This window comes from Mustela nivalis, assembly GCF_964662115.1.
Source record: "Mustela nivalis genome assembly, chromosome: 20".
In the NCBI taxonomy this organism is placed as follows: Eukaryota; Metazoa; Chordata; class Mammalia; order Carnivora; family Mustelidae; genus Mustela; species Mustela nivalis.
This window is the reverse complement of record NC_139039.1, coordinates 20726187-20750441: the sequence shown is the minus strand read 5'-3', so window position 1 is coordinate 20750441 and position 24255 is coordinate 20726187. Positions and strand designations below refer to the sequence as shown.

At 33.8% G+C, this 24255-nt stretch overlaps 1 protein-coding gene and 1 long non-coding RNA gene across 4 annotated transcripts in view; one reads left to right on the top strand and one right to left on the bottom strand.

Moving 5' to 3' along the window:
- TUSC3 (tumor suppressor candidate 3) overlaps positions 1-17169 on the top strand; it is a 158587-nt gene extending 141418 nt beyond the window's left edge. The window contains exons 7-10 of one of the 3 annotated variants that reach the window (XR_014306765.1): positions 2914-2988; positions 6847-6937; positions 11035-11302; positions 16685-17169. Coding sequence is in view for 2 of the 3 variants with exons in the window: in XM_082715629.1 (XP_082571755.1) it covers positions 2914-2988; positions 6847-6937; positions 11240-11258 (185 nt within the window). In the remaining variant the exon portion in view is untranslated. The remainder of the gene's footprint in view (positions 1-2913; positions 2989-6846; positions 6938-11034; positions 11303-16684) is intronic. The other 2 variants (XM_082715629.1, XM_082715630.1) reach the window with 2 other exon arrangements.
- The window catches only part of LOC309855382, a 276759-nt gene that overhangs the window by 97255 nt on the left and 155249 nt on the right, over positions 1-24255 (bottom strand). The window lies entirely within an intron of this gene.

The following is a 24255-nucleotide window of genomic DNA, read 5'->3' as shown; positions in this document are numbered from 1 at the left end:
ATGGGGATTGGTTTTACTTGTGTAACCACAGTTAATATCCAATATTCTTTTGCCAAATAAAGAATACTTTTTCTTGAGATTTTATCTGTGTATAGGTATGTTTATAACACACATATATATGTGCAAATGAGTGTTTATGTGTAAAATTTTATCCTGATTATATTTTTTTATATGGCTATACTTTTATTAAAATTTTTAATCATTTAATTTTGTAAAACTTATTCCCCAGAAATAGAAATAGTCACATTTGCCCATGATTTTATTAGTGGAATTTCAGAAGCATTTGTAGTGATACTTATTTTACTTATAATATCTACATAAAATCATTTTAAATGTCATTTATGTTTTGAATATTTGCAAAAAGTATTTTGTTAGAGTTAAAATGATCTGACATCCTGTGTGTATTTTCAGATCAAATGTGTATATTTAACTATGTAGATTCAAATTTGTACCTGAATGTAATAAAGAATGTTAAGGTGAATTAAAAAGTAGAACTCAGACTTAAGAATTCCCTTAGGAGACAAAATCATTTAAGCCACATAAACACAACTAAATTTAGCCCTCTTCAAAAATATGTGAAATTAACTTGCGACAGTTCTTACAAATGCCTCTGATAATTATAAAAGAAACTTGTCTTCTTCCTAAAAATGGCATGAGAGATAATCATTAGTAACCAATCCCTTGCTATCTGGAAACCCCCACTATAATAACCAATCACTATAAAGGTCAATAACTTCTTCATTTTTACTTTATAAGCCATTCAGTGACTTCATGTCCCTGAGGATTATATTAGTCCTTGAATTTGGGGAACCCTAGTTTAAAAATTGTTCTTGCACTCCCAATAAACTATTATGAAGTACTATTTATTGATTTGATGGGTTTTAACTTTGTTATTACTAAATTTTGGCCAGATGTAACCAGAGAAGAATGAAAAGGAAACCTAATTTAACTCTTTATTAAGCTAATCAATAGAAATTCCCTACGTATGAGCAGTTTGAGTGCTAGGAGATTTTAATTTGTTTCCCCATAACTTTATAATTAGCATAGTCCTAGGACTCTAGGCTCAAGGGAATTTTTATCAGTGGATTGTCTAAAACATGTTAAGAATGAATCCTTTCAGTCCACAGACTACCAACCACAAAATGAAATACTCGTTGTCTTACCTTACCCTTTTCAGGCTATCACGACATGACTGAAACTCAAGGAACTCAAATAATTACCAAAATTTCAATGGTTCTAACTATGTATCATGGTTCCCTAAAAGTTCAGTGGTAGTATAAGATCTATGTTTTGGGCTTGGTTTGAGAATGGGAAGTGGGAGGGCTGGTGTTACACAGTGCTGATAGTGGCTTTTCTCTTGTATGCGGTAGGCTTCAAATCAAGGTTGGTTGATTGGTTGGTTCTCTCCAGTAAGAATTCCATTAAGGATTGCTAAATAGAATAGATTGAAAACCACTCTTATATAGAGAGAGGTTATTATAAGCATAAATACCTAACTGGAGAAGTTAGAACTTCATATAAGAAGTTAGAACTTCTCCAGTTAGGTATTTATTGTTTTTAGAAGTTGGATAATACAGTCATGACAGACTCAATTATTTTATAATTATTAATCAATACTTTGATATGATGTTTATGAAAATATAGTGGAAATATTTTGCAGAATTTTTCCTGACCTACTCCACTTAATTTTACAGACATAGCCAAATAATATTCATTGAGCTTTCAATGTTTGGAGAAGACACTTAGATGTATCCTGTATAGCAGACTTACTGATGCTGGTTGTACATACATAGTAGAAATAAATACAAGGAGACCATAATATAGTTGAACAAATTAAGGAATTTCTGGCCTAGAATTTCTTTAGTTTTCTCTTATTTTTCAACCCGTTAGTCATTTGGGCAGAATACATAATAAATCTATTTACAGAATTGATGAGTTCTTAAATCTTAACATTAGTCTTTGTCAAACCTGTTTTAATAACATGACCAAGAATGTTCTTAAAAAAGTGAAATCTTGGGGCGCCTGGGTGGCTCAGTGGCTTAAGCCTCTGCCTTTGGCTCAGGTCATGATCCCAGGGTCCTAGGATGAAGCCCCACATCAGGTTCTCTGCTCAGCAGGGAGACTGCTTCCTCCTCTCTCTCTGCTTGCCTCTCTGCTTGTGATCTCTCTCTCTCTCTGTCAAATAAATAAAATCTTAAAAAAAAAAAGTGAAATCTATCATTTTCTAATCTCTGGCATCTTTCAGTGTGGTATGAATAGATTCATCCTGCTGCAAGCAGACATTACAGAATTTTTTTATTTATTCTTAAAATGCCAATTTAACTAAATTTAAGATCCTGCTAAATTTGTGAGAGCATTTTATCACAATGTGTTTGTTGCTTTTGTAAGACTTGTAATTTGTAACAAAAACTTCCACATGACACACTACTGGACCTTAATAAATATCTCTTTAAACAAGGTTAATCTATGAAACAACACATGAAATAGAAGCCAAGAAAAGGAAAGCTATACACACAAGTCCTGGGGAAAAAATCATAGTAAATATATTTTGATTTTCTCTGATTGCCGATGAAATTTGTCCCTGTGACTATAACTAGTACATAGCTTCCATCAGTAATGTGAAATGGTGTAACTGATTTTGGAAATCCATTTAATTCCTAAGTGCTAAGAAAATGAGTCCTGGAACTTAACATTTAGAGTTAGACCCTCAAAATCTCTGTTTCAGGTTACTTATTTAGTCAAACACACAAAGAATGGTCATTTTGTGTTAGGTGGAGAGAGTTAAATCATATCTTGTCCTGTGTGCAGTTGTAACGTTCCCATTCTGGAACAGAACACATGGTGTTCAGATCCAGAAAAGTTAATAGATTTTATTTGCATGTATTTCTGCTGTTTCCTTGACAACTACTATAGATGCTGCTATCACCATGGGGATGGTTCTTCTAAATGAAGCAGCAACATCCAAGGGAGATGTTGGAAAAAGACGGAGTAAGTGTGTGTTGCTATTTTTGTAGTTTTGTTTAATCTTAAGATTCATATAAGTAAAATGGGAAATATATAAAAGTCCTTAATAAATTTCTCAAGAAATTTTCTGATGTGAGAAAGGTTGGAGTTTGTTTTACTTTTTTCTAGTTGTTGGATGTGGGTGTACAAATACTTAAAATATATTTCTTCCAAAATGGGATTGGGTTATTTTCGGTGGAATTGCACATAAAGGCAAGCTGTCAGCCCTTGTCAGGGCTGCTCTGACCCGTTTCTACTGAAGCTGTATTCTCCATAGTAACATCCACACTACAGGGAGACACACAATTCTGTGGTCAGAGTCTTCAGAGATTTTATTGGCAAATGCTGTGTTCCTTATTCTACAACAATCAGGTATACATTCAAGGACTCACAGTTTTCAGTGTACAAAACACTGAAATAGAATAGCTTCCAATTACTTCCAAATTTCTTTTAATCAATATTTAAAAAGTTACCTTTTGATCGTGCCTTTTCCAGGCTCTACGCCTTTTCCAGGCTCTACGCCTTTTCCAGTGGTATTCCAAGATTTACAAGTCCACAGATTTCCAGCATTATTTTTTAAGATTTTAAATTTCTTTTAGAAAGATTTAAGATTTCTTTTTAGTATTTTATTTGAGAGAGAAAAAGCAGCAGAGCAGGAAGGGTCAGAAGGAGCAGCAAACTCCCCACCCCTGGTTGGGGGAGAAGACCAATGTGGGATTCCATCCTGGGACTCCAGGATCATGACCTGAGCCAAAGGTAGATGTTTAAGGGACTGAACCACCCAGGCACCTTTTGTTGTCTAAGCATTGTGTTTCTAAGCAAGTTATCTACGTTTATCCTTTGATGGAACTATTCCTTTCAGGGGGGGTTGTAGAAAAAAAAATTCATTTGTATAAAGTATTATATTTTGACAAGGCAAGGGAAGAACATGGGAGAAGAATCTACCCTTAGGAGCATAGGTTAGGAACAAAGACAGGGCCTTCAATTTCCTGCCACAAACATTTTTTTTTAATTATCAAGTTCCTATGTAATTCTATAATTAAACCCATAATTAAAATTTTTCCCAGTATGCTTAGCATTTCTGGAAACTTTTTAAGCTTAGAATTTATGTGTGAGCAGCACAGGTAACTGAGAAAGACAATTTATTAAGAAGTTTAAAGAAAAAATCCAGGGGCACCTGGGTGGCTCAGTGGGTTAAGCCTCTGCCTTTGGCTCAGGTCATGATCACAGGGTCCTGGAATCAAGCCCCGCATCAGGCTCTCAGCTCAGTGGGGAGCCTGCTCTCCCTTTCTCTGCCTGCCTCTGTGCCTACTTCTGAACTCTGTCAAATAAAAAAAATCTTTAAAAAATAAAATAAAATAAAAATCCAGACTTATTTTCTTCTTGGAGGTATTAGCTATGGTGACATGTATGTAAATAAATCATAATGATTTCTAAATAGTTGTCTTAAGTGTTAAAATATTTTGAATATAGTATACAGTTTAGTCTCTCCTTTGTTTTTCCATGATGGTATCTATACACCATTGTAAAGAAACTACAAAAGAATCTAATGTATTACTTTTAGTTAAGCATTGTGCAGAATATCATTTTATGATAAATCTTTTGAACAAACAATCTAATGTTCTTGGAATTGACAATGTTAATGAAGACATTTCTTATGTGATTATTTATTATATATCCTATCTTATTAATCTAAGTAATAGTAATAAATACACAAATTTTTTATCTTATAACATCTGTTATATTGAGTTTACAAAATCACTACTTCCAGCTTCCCTCTTGGTAGATATTTCCCTACATATCACTCCAGCACTCAGCATTGTCAAATTATTTATTCATGTGTAGTATGAGAGAAAGGAGACACGGGAAATAAATTTTACAGTTACTCCTTTTTGATATATAATACAACTACTGTGATTATTATTTCTCAGATCAGAAAGATTCTGTATCATAGCATTTTCTTACAAGTATGTTACCTTATATGGGCTGCAGTGGTTCATTCAGTAATTACTAACTCCTCACTACTACTCACTCAGTTCCACTGCTCCCTTCCCTATAAACAAGGACTTGAGTAGCACTGTTTTGTTCCACTGCACAGAATCAAGTAAATATATTGTTTTACTTGATCATGTACTTTGAGCTTCATTTTCCATTGAGCACAACCAAAGTGGCAAAGCAACTAAAAGCTTCTGAAAATTTAAAACAAGAAAGAAAAGAATGAGCATTTGATAAAAATACCAGATGTGGTAAGGTGTAAAATAAAGCATGAGGTAATCAGTTCTAGGTTTAGTAAGATTGCTGTAAGAAGTGTTTTAAAAAGGTGTTCTTCAATTTGGGGATATTCAGCAACCTACTTTTTTACTTTACTTTCTGCCAATATTAATTTGAAGTTCAACTGCATGAACTTTGTCTGAAATGGAATGTCACAGAGGCTACAGTTGAATGTTGTTAAGCTCTTAGGACTTTCAGCAATTTATACTCAAAACTGAAAGAATTGATAATCCTACACAGTTGAAAGAAAACTGACAGATTTCTAGACCATTTTTTGACAGTGTCATAACTTATCCACTCCTTGATTTCCAGGATTTTAATTAAACCTGGTCTCAGACCTGCTAGGAGGATTTTTTTTTTTATGTCTTTCATCATTATGGAAGTATATTGAACTGCTAACTCTTCCTTGTGTTCTGTGCCTTAGTGTGTTTCATTTCTTTTCTCTAATTATTTCAGATATTTTCAGTATTGTTATAAGAATTCTCTGAAACTAATGAAAGGATACAAGTATCGTGCAAGTGTTTTATTCTTAAATGCTTAGATTTTTCTTAAGAATTAACTCTATTTTCTACTTATTTATGGCATAGATTTGTCCATTTCAATTTCTTTAAATTCATGTTTTTCTTTATTCCAAACAGACCTGCATTTAATTGGCTCAGATTTTTAAGCATTTTAATTTTACAAGCATGTATTTTACTAATAGTAATAAATCTTGCTTAAATACTCTATATGTTTGCATACATATTTCCATTGTTTTGTATTACAAATATTTATTACTCTTTGACTTTAGAGTAAAATCTTCCTAACCATAACAAAAAGGAAAAGAAGACAAAAACTATTTTCACTCTTGTTAACTTGCCTGGGATACAAGGATACTGAAAACCTAGACCACAGCACATTCTGCTCTAATATGCCATTTGTTAAAAGTTTCTTCATTTGTTAAAGAAATAATAGCACTTTGACAAAAGTATCTACTCTGTGGGGGGATTTCCCCCCCACTTTGGGCTCTCCAGAATCTCTACTACTTCACTCCTGAAGGTTTTATTCCAGCTTTTTGTATACTAGGATGACTATTTCTAAGTAACGGACTTTTACCCGAAGCAATAATCTAGCCAATAATCTAAAATGACATTTCTTAATAAATATTGCATGGCATCTGAAAAGAATAAAATTCCGTTTAGTATTCTAACAATGCAAATGTCTATGCTAATATAGCCAATGCTTTATAAGGCAGGGGCTGATAATCTTGTTTGTGGTTTATCACATATTTTGTTTTGTTTTGATCCCTGAGGCATTTTAGTACTTATAGGAACTCTGTAAGAGAAGAAAAGCACCAGAAGACTTAGATCAGTCACTTTTGTTGTTTTCATACCCCAAATAGTACATTTTCATTGAGAAGAATGTGGAAAATAATGAATACATTGTATTTTGGATTATCTGGTTTGTTGTGCCTGTATGTGCCATGAACTATTAAAATGTAAGTATACTGTTATTAATTGAATGCATTTAAAAAACATATGCATTTTGGTTCCATGTGTCTAAACATTAATGGCATTTTCTGTCTCTTTCTAGTAATTTGCCTAGTGGGATTAGGCCTGGTGGTCTTCTTCTTCAGTTTTCTACTTTCAATATTTCGTTCCAAATACCACGGCTATCCTTATAGGTAATATCATTACACTAATATGAATGTTTTTATTTTTAACTAATAAATGACTTCATTGGTTAATGGATATTTAAAGGCTAATATCAAGTAGCTAACTCATTTGCCAAGTGATTTTTAACTCCGTTAAACAAGTCTTTGAGCACCTGCCATGCGTTCGGCTCAGACTTTGCAGAGGACCTATGAGGCACACGGCCTTATAGACAGTAGAACTTCATTTTAGAGATACTTATCACATATGTATTATATATGTACATATAATACAGTGGGTTTTAGCTTTCTGGAATTCATCAAATTTCTTTTTCTCTTGTTTTGTCTGTCCATCCTATCACTCACATTCAAATTCTTTGGCTTCCTCAGGTTTATATAGGACATTTACATATATGCATCTCTCAGAACTAAAAAAATATAGTATAGAATATCAGTATGTACCCTCCAAAATGCCAATTTTACATTTGACAAGTTTTCTACCTTAATTAGTCTAGCACATGGATTTACGCTCAAGTTACCTTAGTTGTGAGATCCTGCTTTTTTTTATGATTATTATTGCTGCACTGCATCATTTGCCTTTTGAATTATCTTTAATTTTTTTCTCAGATATTTTCATCAGTTATCTTGAATGTGTTAATAAATAGATGATAAACATGAAAACCAAGTGTTGCTAAAAGGTCTGCAGAGATTACATGCCAGAGATTTGGATATCTCCTGAGCTAAATCCTAAAAACCTAACAGCGTAGGGGGAAAATATACATCTATACAACTGGTTCACTGGAGAAAAAGCAAAGATGATAGCACAAGCAAGAATGAAAGAAGTAATAAATCAAAGAATGGGAGAGAGAAATAATTCTGAGAAGTGGAAATGTGAGATGTTAAAGAAAGAGCTCTCTCTTCCCACGGAATTATTCTGCTTGAGAATGCCAGGTCAGTTATGAGCGTAACATAGCACCACATTTTCAAACAGTTTGCACTCCCAGAAGTGTGTTTCTGTGGCAAAAGCATTAGAGTACCTGCCTAAAAAAGAAAATATCAGCCTTGCTCATCTCAAATAAAGCACTTTGTAAGGAATAAGAGAATGATATACAGGACACCATCATTCTAGGAAAGGGAAAACATGCAAAACATTCCAGAAGGCATGTGCTGTCCTAAGTACCTCTGACAAGACATTTGTGGTTATCCGTCTTCACCGAGAGTCAAGCCCTACTATTAACCCCAGGGACCAGGAGCTAAGTTAATGCAATCATTTGCAGCAGACATACACTGAAGTAGGCTTGCAAAAGACAAAGAATAGTTTCTCGTCCAAGACCATATCCTAGACTTCGAGATGAACTGCAAGGACAAACACACTTTTTCCTTTAAACAGACTGAAAAAAACTTCCCACTTCTGCCTACTTTAGATAATACCCATACTTTGGATAAAACCATTGAGCTATCCCATAGTGAAGATGCACATTTGAACACAATATCACACACTAATTTAAAAATCACCTGTCACCAGGGACTTCAAACTCCAATACTAAAGTACTTTCTTGGGTATAATGCCTTAAGCCCTCTGTGGCCTTTGATTTCTTCCTTTTAAATTTCTGTGAATTCTAACTTTTGTATCAAGAAATACTACTGAGGGGTTTAAAGGTACTCCTGGGCATAGTGCTAATTTTTTATTCCTCATAATTTTGAATTCTGTTTAATCTACAACCTTCAATTTCTTCTGTGTAGTGACCTTTATGCATTTTATTTTTCTTTTTAATCTTAAGCCTCACAAAACCTTAAACATTTATGTTCTTCATTATATTTTCTCAGCACTTCACACTATTATTTTTGTTGATCTTCATAACTGTTGAAAGAAACAAATGTCTGCTTGAAGGGTTTATCCTATTTCCTTAAATCTCTCCTACATTTCAGTCTTAAGGGTGCTTTTCCTACAGTATCAATAGGTTTCATGCCATCACTGAATTCTCCCAGATCCTCTGTTAGGTTTCAGTAAGCAAACTTGCTGCATTTAAATTCCTGATCTTAAAACAACAACAAAAACAAAAAACAAAGCAAAAAAACCTTGATCAGTTACTCTGCGACCTTGGACAAGTTATTTAATTCTTCTAAATACTGGTTTTCTCATTACTAAATGAAAAAAAAATACATACTTCATTTGACTATCGTAAGGATTACGTGAGAGTGAATGTAAATTACTTAACACATTGCCAAGTATGTGGTAAATAACACGTAGTATTAATTACTCAATAAATGTTAGATGCTTACTGTCATTAATTCAGATAGATATAAATATTTTAAACTCATTTATGTTTCATTTACTAAGTAGGATTTTCTTTACACTGAAGATTAAGTAACTTTTATATTTGCATGATTCAGTTTAGCAAAGAACAGATTGTCCCTGAACCTTTTGATGAACGTAATTGGGCTCCTGAGTCCCTTGAAACTACTAGTGAAATATCAAGATTATTAAGAGTTTGGTCTAATTACCATCTGAGCCATAATTCAAAAAAAATTTTATTTCAGTGGTAGCACTGCGTTCATTTTGTGTATTAAATAAAAATTAACTGTAGGCTCATCCCATTTTCAGAGAAAAGCAAAGAGCTAGTAGCAATACTTGATAGTCTTTACTTACAGGTAATATCCCATTTTTTTCCACTTTGACCTACAAAAATTCAAAAAATTTCTGTAAAAGTACTTCTGACCCATGCCTTTACTTTAGTAAAAAAAAAACCAAAACAACCATGAAACATTCTCTATTAATTCAATCACTTTATCTTCCTATTTATAAAACTCTTTAATTGTCTTAGCAAGATAGAGTAGCAGAATGGAAAATAATATTTACAGTAAGAGCTGAGTTCAATATATAATTTTTTAATTAATAGCTCTAGCTCTGCTGTCAAACAAATCTGAGTTTGAATCTTAGATCCTCTCTGCTAACTTTGGGGCTTGGAATTAGTTACTTAAGTTCTGGGTCTCATTCTTCTTCACTTTGAAAATCATATTTTAGTTTTTTATGGGGTTGGAGACAGGCTCAGTTGTTAGGTTTGTCTCAAGTTATTTCTCTTTCTTTTGCCAAGATATTTAACTTTGTTGAGCTTCTTTCATCCTTTGTAGTTGGTATAACACCTGTCTTCTTCTGTGGGGATAAATTATCTGATCACTTTGTAATGCCTAAAATGTAATGGGGTTCGCAATATTGACTTCACCTCCTTCTTAACCTGTACAAGCCCTTCAACTTTAGCATCTTACTTCATTATGTTTTTGTTCAGCACTTTACTTCATTACATTCTTCATTAAGTATTCATATATTACTGTCTTATGTATTAAAATCATTTTCATTCTGTAATATTATGAGATATTTTAGAGAAGAGTCTGTGAAAATATGTGTATCTCCAAAGTGCTGTGCGCATAGTAGGTGCTCATCATATTAATTGACTATTTAACTCAAAAACATTTTTTATGTATTATCTAAATGCAACAGGAGCCATTAAGCTAGAAACAGTGACAAGAAGAGTACTGGTTTGCCACATTGTACAACTCCAGAAGATGGAATTCACATCAAATGACACCTTTTGGAGTTGTTAGGTTATTCCACACGCCTAAAGAGATGTGTGCTGTGTGGAAAGATAATTATTCCAGAAACCTGAGCTATAAAGATACTTATTGCAAATTCAGATTGATTCTTAGCTGGCTGGCATCAAATAATAAAAATATATTTTATTAAGCTTATAATGGGCATAGAAACTATCTTCTATTGTCTTTTAAAAAATTACTTTTAATTCCTGATGTCCTTAGCTATTTTGAGAAATGGACATTCAGTAATGGAAAGTATAGAATAACAGAAATGAAAGACATTTATATGAAATTTGAGGAAAGTATGGTAGTAGACAAGTACAGCAAGACAAAAAAAAAATCCCAGGATATACAGTATAGCAATCTCACATTCATTTCTGTATCTTACATGTAGATCTTTCATCTGTAGAGAAAATATTAAATATAATCTTGAGTTATACAAATAGAAAAATAATATTGAAATGATGTGGTGATCAACCCACAATACATATCACTGATAAGAATTTCACTGGGATTGTCTTTCTCCTGCTGAGTTCCAGCTTTGAAGAATGACATAAAGGACCGAAGATTTAGAGAGGATTCGGAGAAGAGCTGGAATGCTCTAAAGGCACCATTGTCTGGCCCCTATCTTATCTAGATAAGGAATACAGTGCTAAATCTTGTAATAATATTTTGCAAATGGAAATTGAATCTTAAGGACTATTTTTTCCATATTGTTGTATTTCACTGTGGTGTATTGGAAAGTGATCTGGACTTTGAGTGAGAAGATGTGATTTGGACCATGGCACTTTAAAACTATAACCTCAGGCAAGTCTTTTAATCTTCTCTGAGCCTCAGTTTTCCTCATCCTTCAAATAAAGACCATAAGATTTCTCTCATACATAAGACAAGTTATAGCAAACTGCTGTTTTATAGATGTAAGATAACTTTTAACTGTGAGACCCTATATTCCAGTCTTAGGCTGTTGTGCATTGCTTGAGAGATAAGACTTCAGATACAGATGTCTGCAATAGACTTTGACCCATGGAATTAACCATTTGACAAATAATAGGTTTGTAAAATACTCCGATATATGCATATGCACTCTACTCCAAACAAAGTATCATTTCATCTAGTTACTTCCCTCTTACTACTTTAGAAAGAAGTTAAGAAAAGGTTAGGAAAGCAGAACTAAAACAAATGACAGAAATACATTTCATTCTGCCTAGGACAAATGTAGTCACATCTCTCTTTCCACTAACAAACAGTATAAATTTTAATTCCCAAGATAATAAAACAAAATGCATGTTTTTTTTAAATATGTACTAAGATTTTTTAATCAGCATTTGGTAATATTAGAAATAGATACTAGGAACCTCTATAAAGTGAAGTAATTTCTGTAGAAAATTCAGCTTTTTGTTTTTGTTTTTCTTTTACATTCTGTACTGCTCATTCCAACCCCTCCAGCCTCACAACACATAGTCTGAACAGACATACACAAAATGGCTCTAGAGGGTGAGTTCCATCTTGAAAATTCACCTTCCTTACTGTGACAGGAACCACTTACTCTATGCAAACTTTATGCAGAAACCCTGCACAGGAAGCTCCTGTGATCTAAAAGACTTTTTTCTTCTTCACCTATCTCCCAACCTTATTCCACACACTAGCTTTATTATTCTTTTTCCCCCAGATATAGTATCTACCTTCCTGATTATGTTTCCTTATTAATAACCATGCTATGAAAGCTATTACTAAGTCTCTTAGTTTAGGCAGTGTAGAGAAGTGGCCGTAGCAGTATTGAGACTTGACAGCTGTTGCCCTGTGCACACACAGATAAAGAAAGGTTTCCATACCTAAAGATCTCGTTTTCCTTCTCCTTTCCCTTCTCCTAATGAAGTCAAGTCCTCTAGGCCTTTTGGGGGGATTGTTGAGTTCAGATTTGAACATTTTTCTGGGTTCAGTAATCTTCTATTACAAAGCTGAGAAGCAGGCTAAAGACGACTGGCTAACAGCCATAAGGTACTTCTCTCCTGCATCCCCTTAGAATATGACTATAAAGTAAAGATTAAGGTTAAGGTTAAAGTAAAGGTTAAGAAAGCCCTAAGAACACTGAACATTTTTCTGGGATCAGTAATCTTCTATTACAAAGCCAAGAAGCAGGCTAAAGATGACTGGCTAACAGCCATAATGTACTTCTCTCCTGCATCCCCTTAGAACATGAATATAAAGTAAAGGTTAAGAAAGCCCTAAGAACAGTGAGTCATTGAGTTCCACTAGGTGCAAGGCCAACTGAACAATTCAACTAGCGGATGATCCATGCTCTGAGTAAAGAAGCAAGCCTTTCCCTCCCTTCCAATTTCTTTTCAATACCAAAATGAAATCTGAGCAACTGCTCTTTAATCACATACATGATTTCTGTAAGACAGGGTGGCATGTCACCATTAGGTCTCCCTGACTCTTCCCCAGTTTGAGAATAGGAAGTACAGTACACAAGAAAATTATGTCCATCTGAAGAGCTCAGAGAATTTATCCAGCTCCCAGTTGGACAGCATTCATTTAAGAGCACTGTGTATGCATCTTTTTTTTTTAAACACCAACAACTGATAATTAAGATAAATAAAATTAAGATAAATAAAAACAAAATGCAAGCCATTTAGATTTTTCACAGGAAGAAAAAAGGAATAAACTGTTTTACAAATAATATGAGTATCCAGTGACCACACAGTGACCAAATCCAGAGGTCTTTTCCCATTCCACAATAGCTTAGTTGAGTGGTTTCAACAGAGATTTACAGCCCACAGTTTTTATTCACTTCCTGGCCTTTTACAGAAAGTGTATGGGCGTCTCATACTGAACATACTCTCCATACTGAACATAACACAATGTTATTTTTATTTTTTGGCACTGAACTCCCATAGCCTAGGCTACTATCCCTTCCTTTAACTTGTTTTCAAAGTCAGAGGAAACAAGCAAACAAAACTCTAACACTTGGACTTGCCATCCCATCAGATAGGTCTGTGTTATACTTAGTTGTGTCCAGGTCTTACTCTCCTCTAGGGAAAAAACCTAATGGCCATGACTTTCAGTCATTTCATATCTTACCAGCACCCTTCTAAACACAATATTCTTGTACAGAATATATGGGCAGTAAATCTTTGCTGAATAGTGATTGAGACAGACTTTTTTTGGCTCAACTTTGAGAAAACAACTACCATTTTAAATAATGTTTCTCTAGAAAAACTAATTTGGTATTTCAAATAATAACCTTGTTACGAACTTTTGGAACAACATTTCTCTGCAAGTCAAGAACTGCATTTTTATGTAAATCCTGAATGTTTTTAAGTATGAGGGAATACTTAGGAAAGAACCAAACTTGGAAGTTTTTGGCGATCTGTATCCCCTTCCTTCTTTGTATACACAATGCCCCTCTGCATGTTGATGTACTTTAAGCAATAATCAAATTACGTAGACCAGAAGGGAATAGTTGCATCCCTTTAAGCTAGCAAAAGGGGGTTTCTGGGGCATATTCATGCTGGTTCTAGTCTGCTCTCTAATCTTTCTGTGTACAGTTCTCTAGACTTGCCATGCAGCCTCCATCTTCTGTCGCTACTTGCATCAGTTGACCATACATGAATTCACTTCACAGTAAGCTAGCTACAGTAGTCAGTGTTACGTATGCACATACTACCATGACCTGTGAAGAGAATCATTCGTGAAAGGGTAAAAGGGAGTCCAGACAGAAGTTGATGGTGGTACCTAAGGCAGCTGCTCCCTCTCTAAGGAACCCAACCACAATACTGAAAAATACATTCCAAGTAAGAGGAGTATATTTGGTTTTTAGCATTCAACAGTTTTTATGTTATAGAAGTATTTTTATACATTTTTACAATAAGCATTCCTAGGAAAGATACTATCCAAGCACTATTAGAAACACAGAGGAGAACTGTTACATTATACATCAAAATTACTAGACAGGTAAATGTAAAAAGAAAAAATCATGTCAGAACCTGACAGATAGGAATGAGGGACTAATCTCAAATGATGAAATCCATATAAAACATTCATACTGGAATATACCTTGGATGCTTAATATTAATTGAATGATTACCTAGAGAATAATAATTTATGCTTTTCTAAGATTTTAACGAAAATTTTTGACACACTTCGATCTTTCCAGTGTCTTGAATGAGCACTTGTAAAGTTTATAACTTTTTATGAAAGAGATTTTAAATATAAAAAACAGGAAGTAGTCTGTTAAACTTATCCTTTATTGTAACAATAGAATCCTTTCAAGATAAAATATGTATTTGTCATTGCATAATAAAATGTAAACAAAAGATTGTTTTAACAAGCTTTTTAACAAAATAAGTATTATAGTTTGGGAAAAATTCCTGGAGTGAACCAATAGTGCAGTAACTAAGGATTCTTGGTCTACCTTAATAATAAGAAGGTACAGAGATCCTTTTGTTTATTTTATTTATTTATTTTATTTTCAGATTTTATCTAAAAATCATAGAATCTTTTTGACTTTTTAGATCCAAAAAGTTAGGAAGTATAAAATTATCAAAGGGTCATATTACTGTTTTTGCTCTTATAGTATAATAGCTTTAGCAATGATAAAAGGTGATCTTTAATGCACACAGCTAGAAAGGTTAAGACCAGTTGTTTAAAAAATAAATAAACCCTGTAAGTTCTCAGTTTCCTTAAGTCATAGTTTTTTCAACTTTAAGTATTTTCGGACCAAGTTTTCTTTTTATCATTAACTCTCCTTCTTAAGTTAGCTTTAACTTTAGGGGAAGTTTAAAATTAAACACAGAAAATGCCAAAGAGTTCCTCTACAAAGGACACATCTCTGTGCACTGCCATCAGTGTTAAGGATTATGTGGATTGAACAGCAGCCACTGCTTACTGCTCTAAGGAAGTTTCAGGCCTCAGTCATAACTAGTTATTTTGAGAAACAGAAGCAAGTTCTTGCTGCATTGAGGGATCAGCACACGATTTCTAGCCTTTAATAATTCCTCAGAAATGGAGTACTTATTTCAGACTGTATAACCTTTTTATTTTATAATTTATATTATACTGTATTACATTTATTATTATATTTTTGTTATATAACATTTTAAGTATTTTTAAATACGTGTTTACTTTTAGCACATAGCATCACAAGGTCACTAGGTTGATAAAATATGGGCACTATAAAGAACTTTGGAGATCAGCCAAACATTCTTTTCACTAATGAGGAAACCGAGGTTCAGAAAGACAAAGAAATATAATCTTAGGATATTAAGATGTAAACATCCAGATATTATATATCCTTATGAATTTAACGGTTTTCCAACTACATTGCTTTCTAATTGTAGCAACAATTATTTTTGTTTTTATTTTAATATTTTGTTAAAATATGGTTTGTCTCTGGTCACCCTGCAAAGTTATATTGTCAGGACCAAAAAAAAAAAAAAAAAACAAAAATCCTTGCCACATGTTAGAAAAAGGTACAAATATCAAGCAGAAACTTAGTTAATGTTATTTAAATTGATTTACCATCTTACAACTTATATTTCTGTTCATAGATTAAAACTTTGCTTAGGGAAGTTAAGAAAAACAGCTCCCTTTTATTTCTGTATGTACAAGCATTTATGTACAGATATTTGTGTACTCAGAATCTGATGAGACCCATGATTCATATATACATTCTTTTTGGCTGTACAATATATTTCAGCTATAAATTTCACTTAAAAACATCAAGCATTTAGTTATTTTATGTAAGTGAATGAATTGCAGGTTGAACAAAAGAAAGTTTGCTTTTGTTTTTTTTAGGACATTGAAATGACCCACTTCAAATCTTTGTTTTAATTCATACTTTTTGTTCCTCTTACTTACATTGCCAGTTTAAACACTGGTTAAACTACTGTTCTAAGCAGCAATGAAAGTGGCTCACAGAAAGAAATAGGGTATTTTACCCAAACTTAAACACTGCTAGTTCAAGTTCTTATCGGCATCCTCTCTCACCCCTGGCCTGTTCTCACCATAAGTTTTGACCCCATCTCAGGAACTAGTTCAGAGAAATTGCCCTGATAAAAAATTAGAATGAGATGAATTAATATAATTATGACATTTTTATTATATCTATTTACATGTAGTATTTTAGAATGAATAAAAAGTATATTGTGTTTTCCCCGTTTTCAGCATATAATTTTCTTTCTTTTTCAGCTTTTTAATTAAATGAAGCCAAGTGGGATTTGCATAAAGTGAATGTTTACCATGAAGATAAAGTGTTCCTGAGATATAGTTTGAATTCTTGAGTTCATATCCACGTTGATTGTGATAATTCTAGCTTATTCTTGTACAATTTTTGAAATGTGTTTTCCTAGCCAATTTAATTTATAGAAGTGGATAGTTAAGATTCATATTAGCACTGGAAAGAACAAGAAATACTGAAGTGTTTTCAAGCATATTATATTCAGTGTATGCTGTAGGACTGAAATAAATGACAATGTAAATTATGAATTCATGTGTTAGAACTGTTCACTCATTAGTAAAGAAAACCACAATGTTAGTAAGGGAAAACTATGAAATATATGTTAAAGAATCCTTAAGGTTGTACAGAGATAAGGTATATGCATGAAAATATGTCACATACTGAGAAAATATATTCCTTGTCATTTCAGTATAAAGGATGTGTGTATGGTTACAAATGTTTTGTTGTTATTAATCACAATTAGAGGCAGGGAGCTGGATGAATAGTGCCTACAACTTAGAAGCTTAACCTGGGAAATGGGAGGTTTTTTCCCAGGACATAAATTTTAAAAACTAACAGGTCTAAATGAGTAAGCTTGAAGGTATTAGGTATCTGGAAGCAACACACCAGAAATAGAAATTAATTCCCTCTCTAAATTTAGAAGGGTCACCCAGGAATCCAGACTTGTGATTGCAAAACTAACCCTGATGGCCATGTTCCCCATGTATTATATGGAAGAAGTTTGCCATCAAAACCTCATTCCCTGAATCCAGATAAAAATTATCCTAAATATGAGTGACTCAGTGAAACTTTTTTGAAAACCAAATATTGGAGTTTAACCATTACTATGTTTGTATATCTTCTTTTAGTTTATAAAGCACTTTGCATATGTTATTTTCTTTACATCAACCCTGTAAATTAGACAGGACTTAAAAATTTTTTCTGACTTACAGAAGTATTAGAATCTGAAAGCCAGAAATAATAGAAAAATAGGGATTATGAACTGGACTTTCGAACTCTCAAATCTGAATTTTTGATTTCTTTGGTGCTAAGGAAGAATTTAAAAACACAGTTTAGTAAACTTTGTTTCTCCTTTTTTTTTTTTTTTTAAAGGTTTTGTTATCTAATTTTGGGTAAGATCTAAATAATAGACCATGGAAAACTTAGGAGTTTCAGGTGTACAGTCTCAAATAGGAACCAAGTGCACATCTACTAAATTTATTTATTTCATACCTTTATGAAATTCAATAAAGAATGGGAAATATAAAAATCCTACAGGGGCATATGAAGCTAAGTTCCAGGGCAGTATGTGTGCTAGAAATAAGTTATCTTGTCAAAATAGGATATTCAGTGAAAATTGCATAATAATTCAGAACTCTGTTCACCTTACCGCATATTCCCAAATCTGTTATTAAAAAGCACATTAAGTTCCCTAGTTCCTGTTCAAAGTGTGATAAATTTAGTACGGGAATGGCATTTATGGGAAAACATTAAGTTATCATTATCATTTGTTTAATGCCTATCCCTAGGTAGCATTTGACCTGTAAATGTAAATCTATTGAGAATTTTTACATTTTCTAAGATTCATTCAGAAGAGGCATTACAGTTGGAATCTGAAACCAAACTTTTCATGTAAACACATGTTTATTATAATTGTTTTTGTCTCCTTAAGGCTCAAAGTTATTAAACAACGTACATTTGTCTATAAAACTTTAATATAGTGTTCAATCATGACCAAAGTCAGACAATGACCAAGGTAAGGAGAACTTCTCTATTTCAGATTAGTAAAAGTTTTGTAGCCTGTATTATGTAATTTCCTTTCAGTAATATATGCCTCAACAACAAAAAATTTTTAGCATTATATAGCTAGAGAGCTGTCACTTGGCTATAGCCTGTTGTTACATTAGGGAAGTCATTCTAGAGGGAAATAAACTGCCTCAAGACAAGTTGTTACTGGAAAGTGCTATGGGCAAAACTACAAAGAGTGGTTCAAATGTAGTTTCAATTCAGAATTTAGCATATGGAAAATCATGTATGTAATATAGGCTATCTTTACCTTTGCCAAACAAATTAAATTGAAAAATTAATTCTTACCTGGTATGCTGTATCCTGCAATGTCACTTTTCAACCAGATGTACTGTATTGAAGGCTCCCTTAAAAACTGATTATATGTTGCACAGTCTTCAGTTAGAATAAAAAGAATTGCTTTCCTACCCAGAGGAAGAAATCTTAACATAAAATCCCATCCAAAGGAGTGTAATTTCTAACAACATCTAATGAATAAAATGTTGCATTTTGCTCAGCATACTGTTCCTTGCATCAGATATTCACATGAGTAAGCCCAATAGTGTTGTGTGTTTACTATAATTTTCTTTTGCATATAAAGTAATATCCCTTGTCAGTTAACAATTTAGCAAACATGGTGATTTCGGGAGATTATATCTTGTAACCATAGAGCTTGACAAGTATTCCCTTTCTTGCTATTTAGGAGAACCTCCCTAAAGGTACGTGAAGGGAGTAGTTATTTCTAAATAAGGCATGACATACTATTTTGAGATCAAAGACAGTAAACTGTGTGTTTTAAGAAGTACTGGTAACAAAGACAAACGCATTAACTAGAGCATCCAGCAACAAAACATTTTTTTTTCTTTTTAAAGATTTTATTTATTTAATTGACAGAGAGAGAGATCACAAGTAGGCAAAGAGGCAGGCAGAGAGAGATAGGAGGAAGCAGGCTCCCCGCTGAGAAGAGAGCCCGATGTGGGGCTCGATCCCAGGACCCTGAGATCATGACCGGAGCTGAAGGCAGAGGCTTTAACCCACTGAGCCACCCAGGCGCCCCCAGCAACAAAACATTTGAATGGATTTTTGGAGACAGTGTTCCTCAGAGCTCTTTAATGTTCAGTTTAAAATATTAAAACAAGAGGCTTTTCACACTCTAGCAAGAAGCTGTACTGGGTCAAACTAATAATTTTTCTAGTAGTACTTTTTCTAATAGTAGAGAAAGGTGAGCATGGTAGTCACACTACAAGGGTACAAGTATGTTCATGCTATCCCCTAAATTCCCTTATACAATTTATGAATTTTTCTATATTCCATTTTTTTACCTATTATGTCAAATATATATGCAATGTTTTTATCATATAACAGTCTAAGTATTCACAAAATTTTAATAAAGTATAAAGAATTTAATAGGAAAATCAGGTCACATTCATCCAATTGGTGTGTCTATTTCCACAAAATATTATGCATGCATGTAGGCAAGGAAAATGGCTGAATGAAGAACTCTAAGGACCCATCCACTCCACAGAAACACTAGAAAGACTGGCAGAAACTGTCACTCAATATTGTTCAAAGACTGGAAGATGATGTAAGAGAAATCAAAATGAAAGCTTAAAATGTGACTGAAATTCAGATGGCTAACTTGATAGCGTTTTATCTTAGTCTTTCCCCGGCCTCCTTCCCAGTCAGTACTGGTCTTGAAAAAATGGCAGCCTGTAAGTGGTATGGGGACCTGGTTCTACAGGAGGCAGAATATTTAAACACAAGGATAGTGTTTGTTTGCCCTGAGGGCTACTGGGAGGATTCAAATAAGGGGTTTTACCCTTGTTTAACCTAACTCAGAAGTTTCTCAGGGTGTTGCTCCAGAGGGTGTTTCTCCAAAATACTGATAAGGAAATGAACATGCTCCTGCCTGAGGCTAGAGTTAACAGTTAGGACAGACAACAGACACATGGCTGAGGACTGAATGAAAGGAAAAGCTTGGAGAGTGAAGTACTTCGGAGAATAAAGGCTTTGAAAAGCTGCCACATCCAAAACCCAGATCAGGATACATCCTCAGGAAAGATCAGAGAAGACCCTAAGCTTTTACTTCTTGCTGATGTTTACACCCTGAATAAGTACTAATGGGGTGACCTAACAGAGTCAATCTGCAAAGTCCAGGGGACTAGTTTATTTCTTTTTCTTTATTTCATCAGCAGGCACTTAAGGACAGCTCTGTCAAACCACTAGCTGACCACTAAACTAATGAAACACGGACTTCACAGACCACACATGACAAAGAACACAATTTTTATAAAAACAGTTTGGAAGATTCACTAAATAACTACAACAAGCAACAAAACTAATTCTAGAGAGGGAGCAAAATCCAATTTCCAATTGTTACATTGGAATATTTAAATGACCAGTTTGGGGGGAAAAAAATAGCACACAGAGAAACAGGAAAGAATACTGTCCTTAAAGCAGAAATTCAACTTGCTAAAGACTTTAGCAGTCTTTAATGTACTCAAAGAGCTACAGGAAACCATAAAGAACTAAAGGAAACAAATGAACAATTCATCAGCAAACAGAAAATATCAACTAAGAAACAGAAATTATAAAAGGAGTCAAATACAAATTCTAAGACTGAAAAAATGTAATTGAAAAATTTGCTAGAGGGACTCAACAGAAAACTCAGATCTGACACAGTTTATGAAATTTAATTTGACAATAGTCTCATAAAAACAAATGGCTAGAATTGCAGAGAAGCAGTTCTTGTATACTGGTGAATGTAAGCTGCCATTAATTCCAAGTAGATGGTTATAAATTTAAATATAAACCCCAAAGTAGTAATGGAAAAATTGAGTAAATACCTATCACATATAGAAAACAAATTGTAGAATGGCAGAAGTCCCTATCAGTAATTTCTTTAAAGATAAATGCATTAAACATTCCAACTAAAAGCAGAGATCTGTCAAAAGGATTTTTAAAGTATGATATAACTATATAAAATCACATACCAAAATAAATCTCAAATCATTACCCTAAGTTTTTGCCTAAGGAGATGGAAAGAGAAAAGCAATCTAAACCCAAAGACAACAGAATGAAGGCAATTAGAAGGATTAGAAGAGAAATAAATATGATAAAGAATAAAGAAACAAGAAAAAGTCAACCAAACCAAAACCTGAGTCTTTGAAAAGAGCAATAAAATCGAGAAACCTTAGTTAGACTAAGAAAAATAAAATAGTTCTCAAACTTCTAAAATTAGAAAGGAAAGTAGGAACGAATAATAACACCTTTCCTACTGAAATAAAAAGGATTATCAAAAAGTTCTATAAAGAGATTTCAGAAAAATGGTATTGGGGGAGGATCCTGAGCTTGCTTCTTGTTACAGACAAATCAAGGTATGACATATATAATGCAACTCTCTTAAAGTGACAGTGAAAATGACAGAAAACAGAGACACAGTGGGAACACATAAGCAGGAGGGATAGAATAGTTTTGAAGGTTATCCATGAGAACAAAGGGATCAAGCCCCATATGGAGCACCCCCAGCCCTGGGGACCTATACGAGGAAGGTGAGCCCCCATAACAACTAGCAGGGCTTAACCCTAGGACCTCTGCAACTCAGTGGGGCTTAACTCCACCTAAATGCAATCAGTACTGGCATTTCCCCAAAAGCAAATATTACCTCACCACACCTGGCAGCAGCTCCAGCCAGGACCAGCACTCCTGGAGAGCAAATCCTGCCCTGCTCAAGAGGAAGCCAGCTCCTTTCACCAGCACTTCCACAGCAGTTGTGACCCAGTCACAGCAGGAAGGGCCTTACAGGATGCCTTCCAGCTAAGGCCACTACCTCCAAGACCAGAAATTATAGCTGACTTCCATAAAGCATAGAAGCAGAGAGACACAGACAAAATGAAATTATGTTCCAAACAAAAGACAAAAACCTCAGAAAAATACCTAATTGATATAGAAATAAGCAATCTACCTGATACAGTGTTCAAAGTAATGGTCATAAGGATACTCACTAGACTTGAAAGAAGAATGAATTATCTCAGTAAAAACTTCAACAAAGAGAACATATAAAAACCATTCAGAGCTGAAGAATACAATAACTGAAATGAAAAATATGCTGGAGGGTATCAACAGTTGATCAGAAGATGTAAAACAAACAAACGAAAAAAAAACAAAAAAAAAGTATCAGTGATATGGAACACAAGGTAATGGAAAGAACCCAACCTGAACAGCAAGAAGAAAAGGGAAGTTTAAAATTGAGGATATATTAAGGGATCTTGGCAACAACATCAGGTGTACTAATATTTGCATTATGGAATCCCAAAAGGAGGAGAGAAGAAGAAAGGGGCAAAAAATTTGTTTGAAAAAATAGTACGTGAAAATTTCTCTAACATAAGAAGGGATTAGACATCTAGCTCCAGTAAACACACCACATCAAACAATATGATCACAAGGCCATCCATACCAAGACATGTAACAAAGCCAAAAATTAATAAAGAGTATCTTAGGGGCACCTGGGTGGCTCAATAGGTTAAAGCCTCTGCCTTCAGCTCAGGTCATGATCCCAGGGTCCTTGGATTGAGCCCCACATTGGGCTCTCTGATCAATGGAGAACCTGTTTCCCTCTCTCTGCCTGCCTCTCTGCTTGTGATCTCTGCCTGTCCAATAAATAAATAAAATCCTTAAAAAAAAAAAAAAAAGTATCTTAAAAGCTAAGAGAAAAGCAACTATTTACATACAGTGGAAACCCTAAAGGCTATCAACTCATTTTTCAGCAGAAACCTTGCAGTCCAGAAAAAAGTGGCATGATGTATTCTAAGTGCTGAAAGAAAAAGCCATACAACCAAAAATATTTTACCCAGCAAGGTTATCATTCAGAGTTGGAAGAGAATGAATTTCCAAGACATTCATCATGACTAAACTGGCTTCACAAGATATGTTAAAAGGACTACTTTTAAGTGGGGTGGGGGGGAGGCCATTAAGTAGAGGAAAACTATGAAAGAAAAGAATTTCACTGGTAAAAGTAAACATACAGTAAAGGTAGTACATCAAATACTTACAAAGCTAGTATAAAGGTTAAAAGACAAGAGTAGTAAAATAAATTATATCTACAAAATTTAAGAGTACACAAAATAGATGTAAAATATAATGATATATACATAAAACATGGCAGGGGACAGGGAGTAAAATATAGTCTTATAGAGTATGTTCAAAGCCAACTAATCAACTTAATATAGGAAATTATTTATTAACCTTATGTTAACCATGAACTAAAAATCTGTAACAGACACACAGAAAAATAAAGAAAAAGGAATTAAGCATAACACTAAAAAAAAAAAAAAAAAAAAAGCATCAAATCACAAGAGAAGAGAGCTAGAGAAGAAAGAACAATTGACAATAAAAACAACTAGAAACAATTACCAAAATGGCCAAAGGGTACATAGCTACCTAGAATTACTTTGAAGCATTAAATCCATTTAAATTTAATCAGAAGACATAGGGTACATGAAAGGATAAAAAAAAAAATCTGTATGCTGTTAAAAAAAGACTCACTACAGACTAAAAGTGAAGGGATAGAAAAATAGTCCATGCAAATGCAAGCAAAAAATTAAAAAATGAGATAGCAGTACTTGTATCAGACAAAACAGACTATAGCAAGAGAAGAAGATCATTACATAATGCTTAAGGGACTAACTCAACTAGAGGATGTAACAGTTGTAAATATCTATGCATCCAACCTAGGAGCATCTAAATTTATAATGAAAAC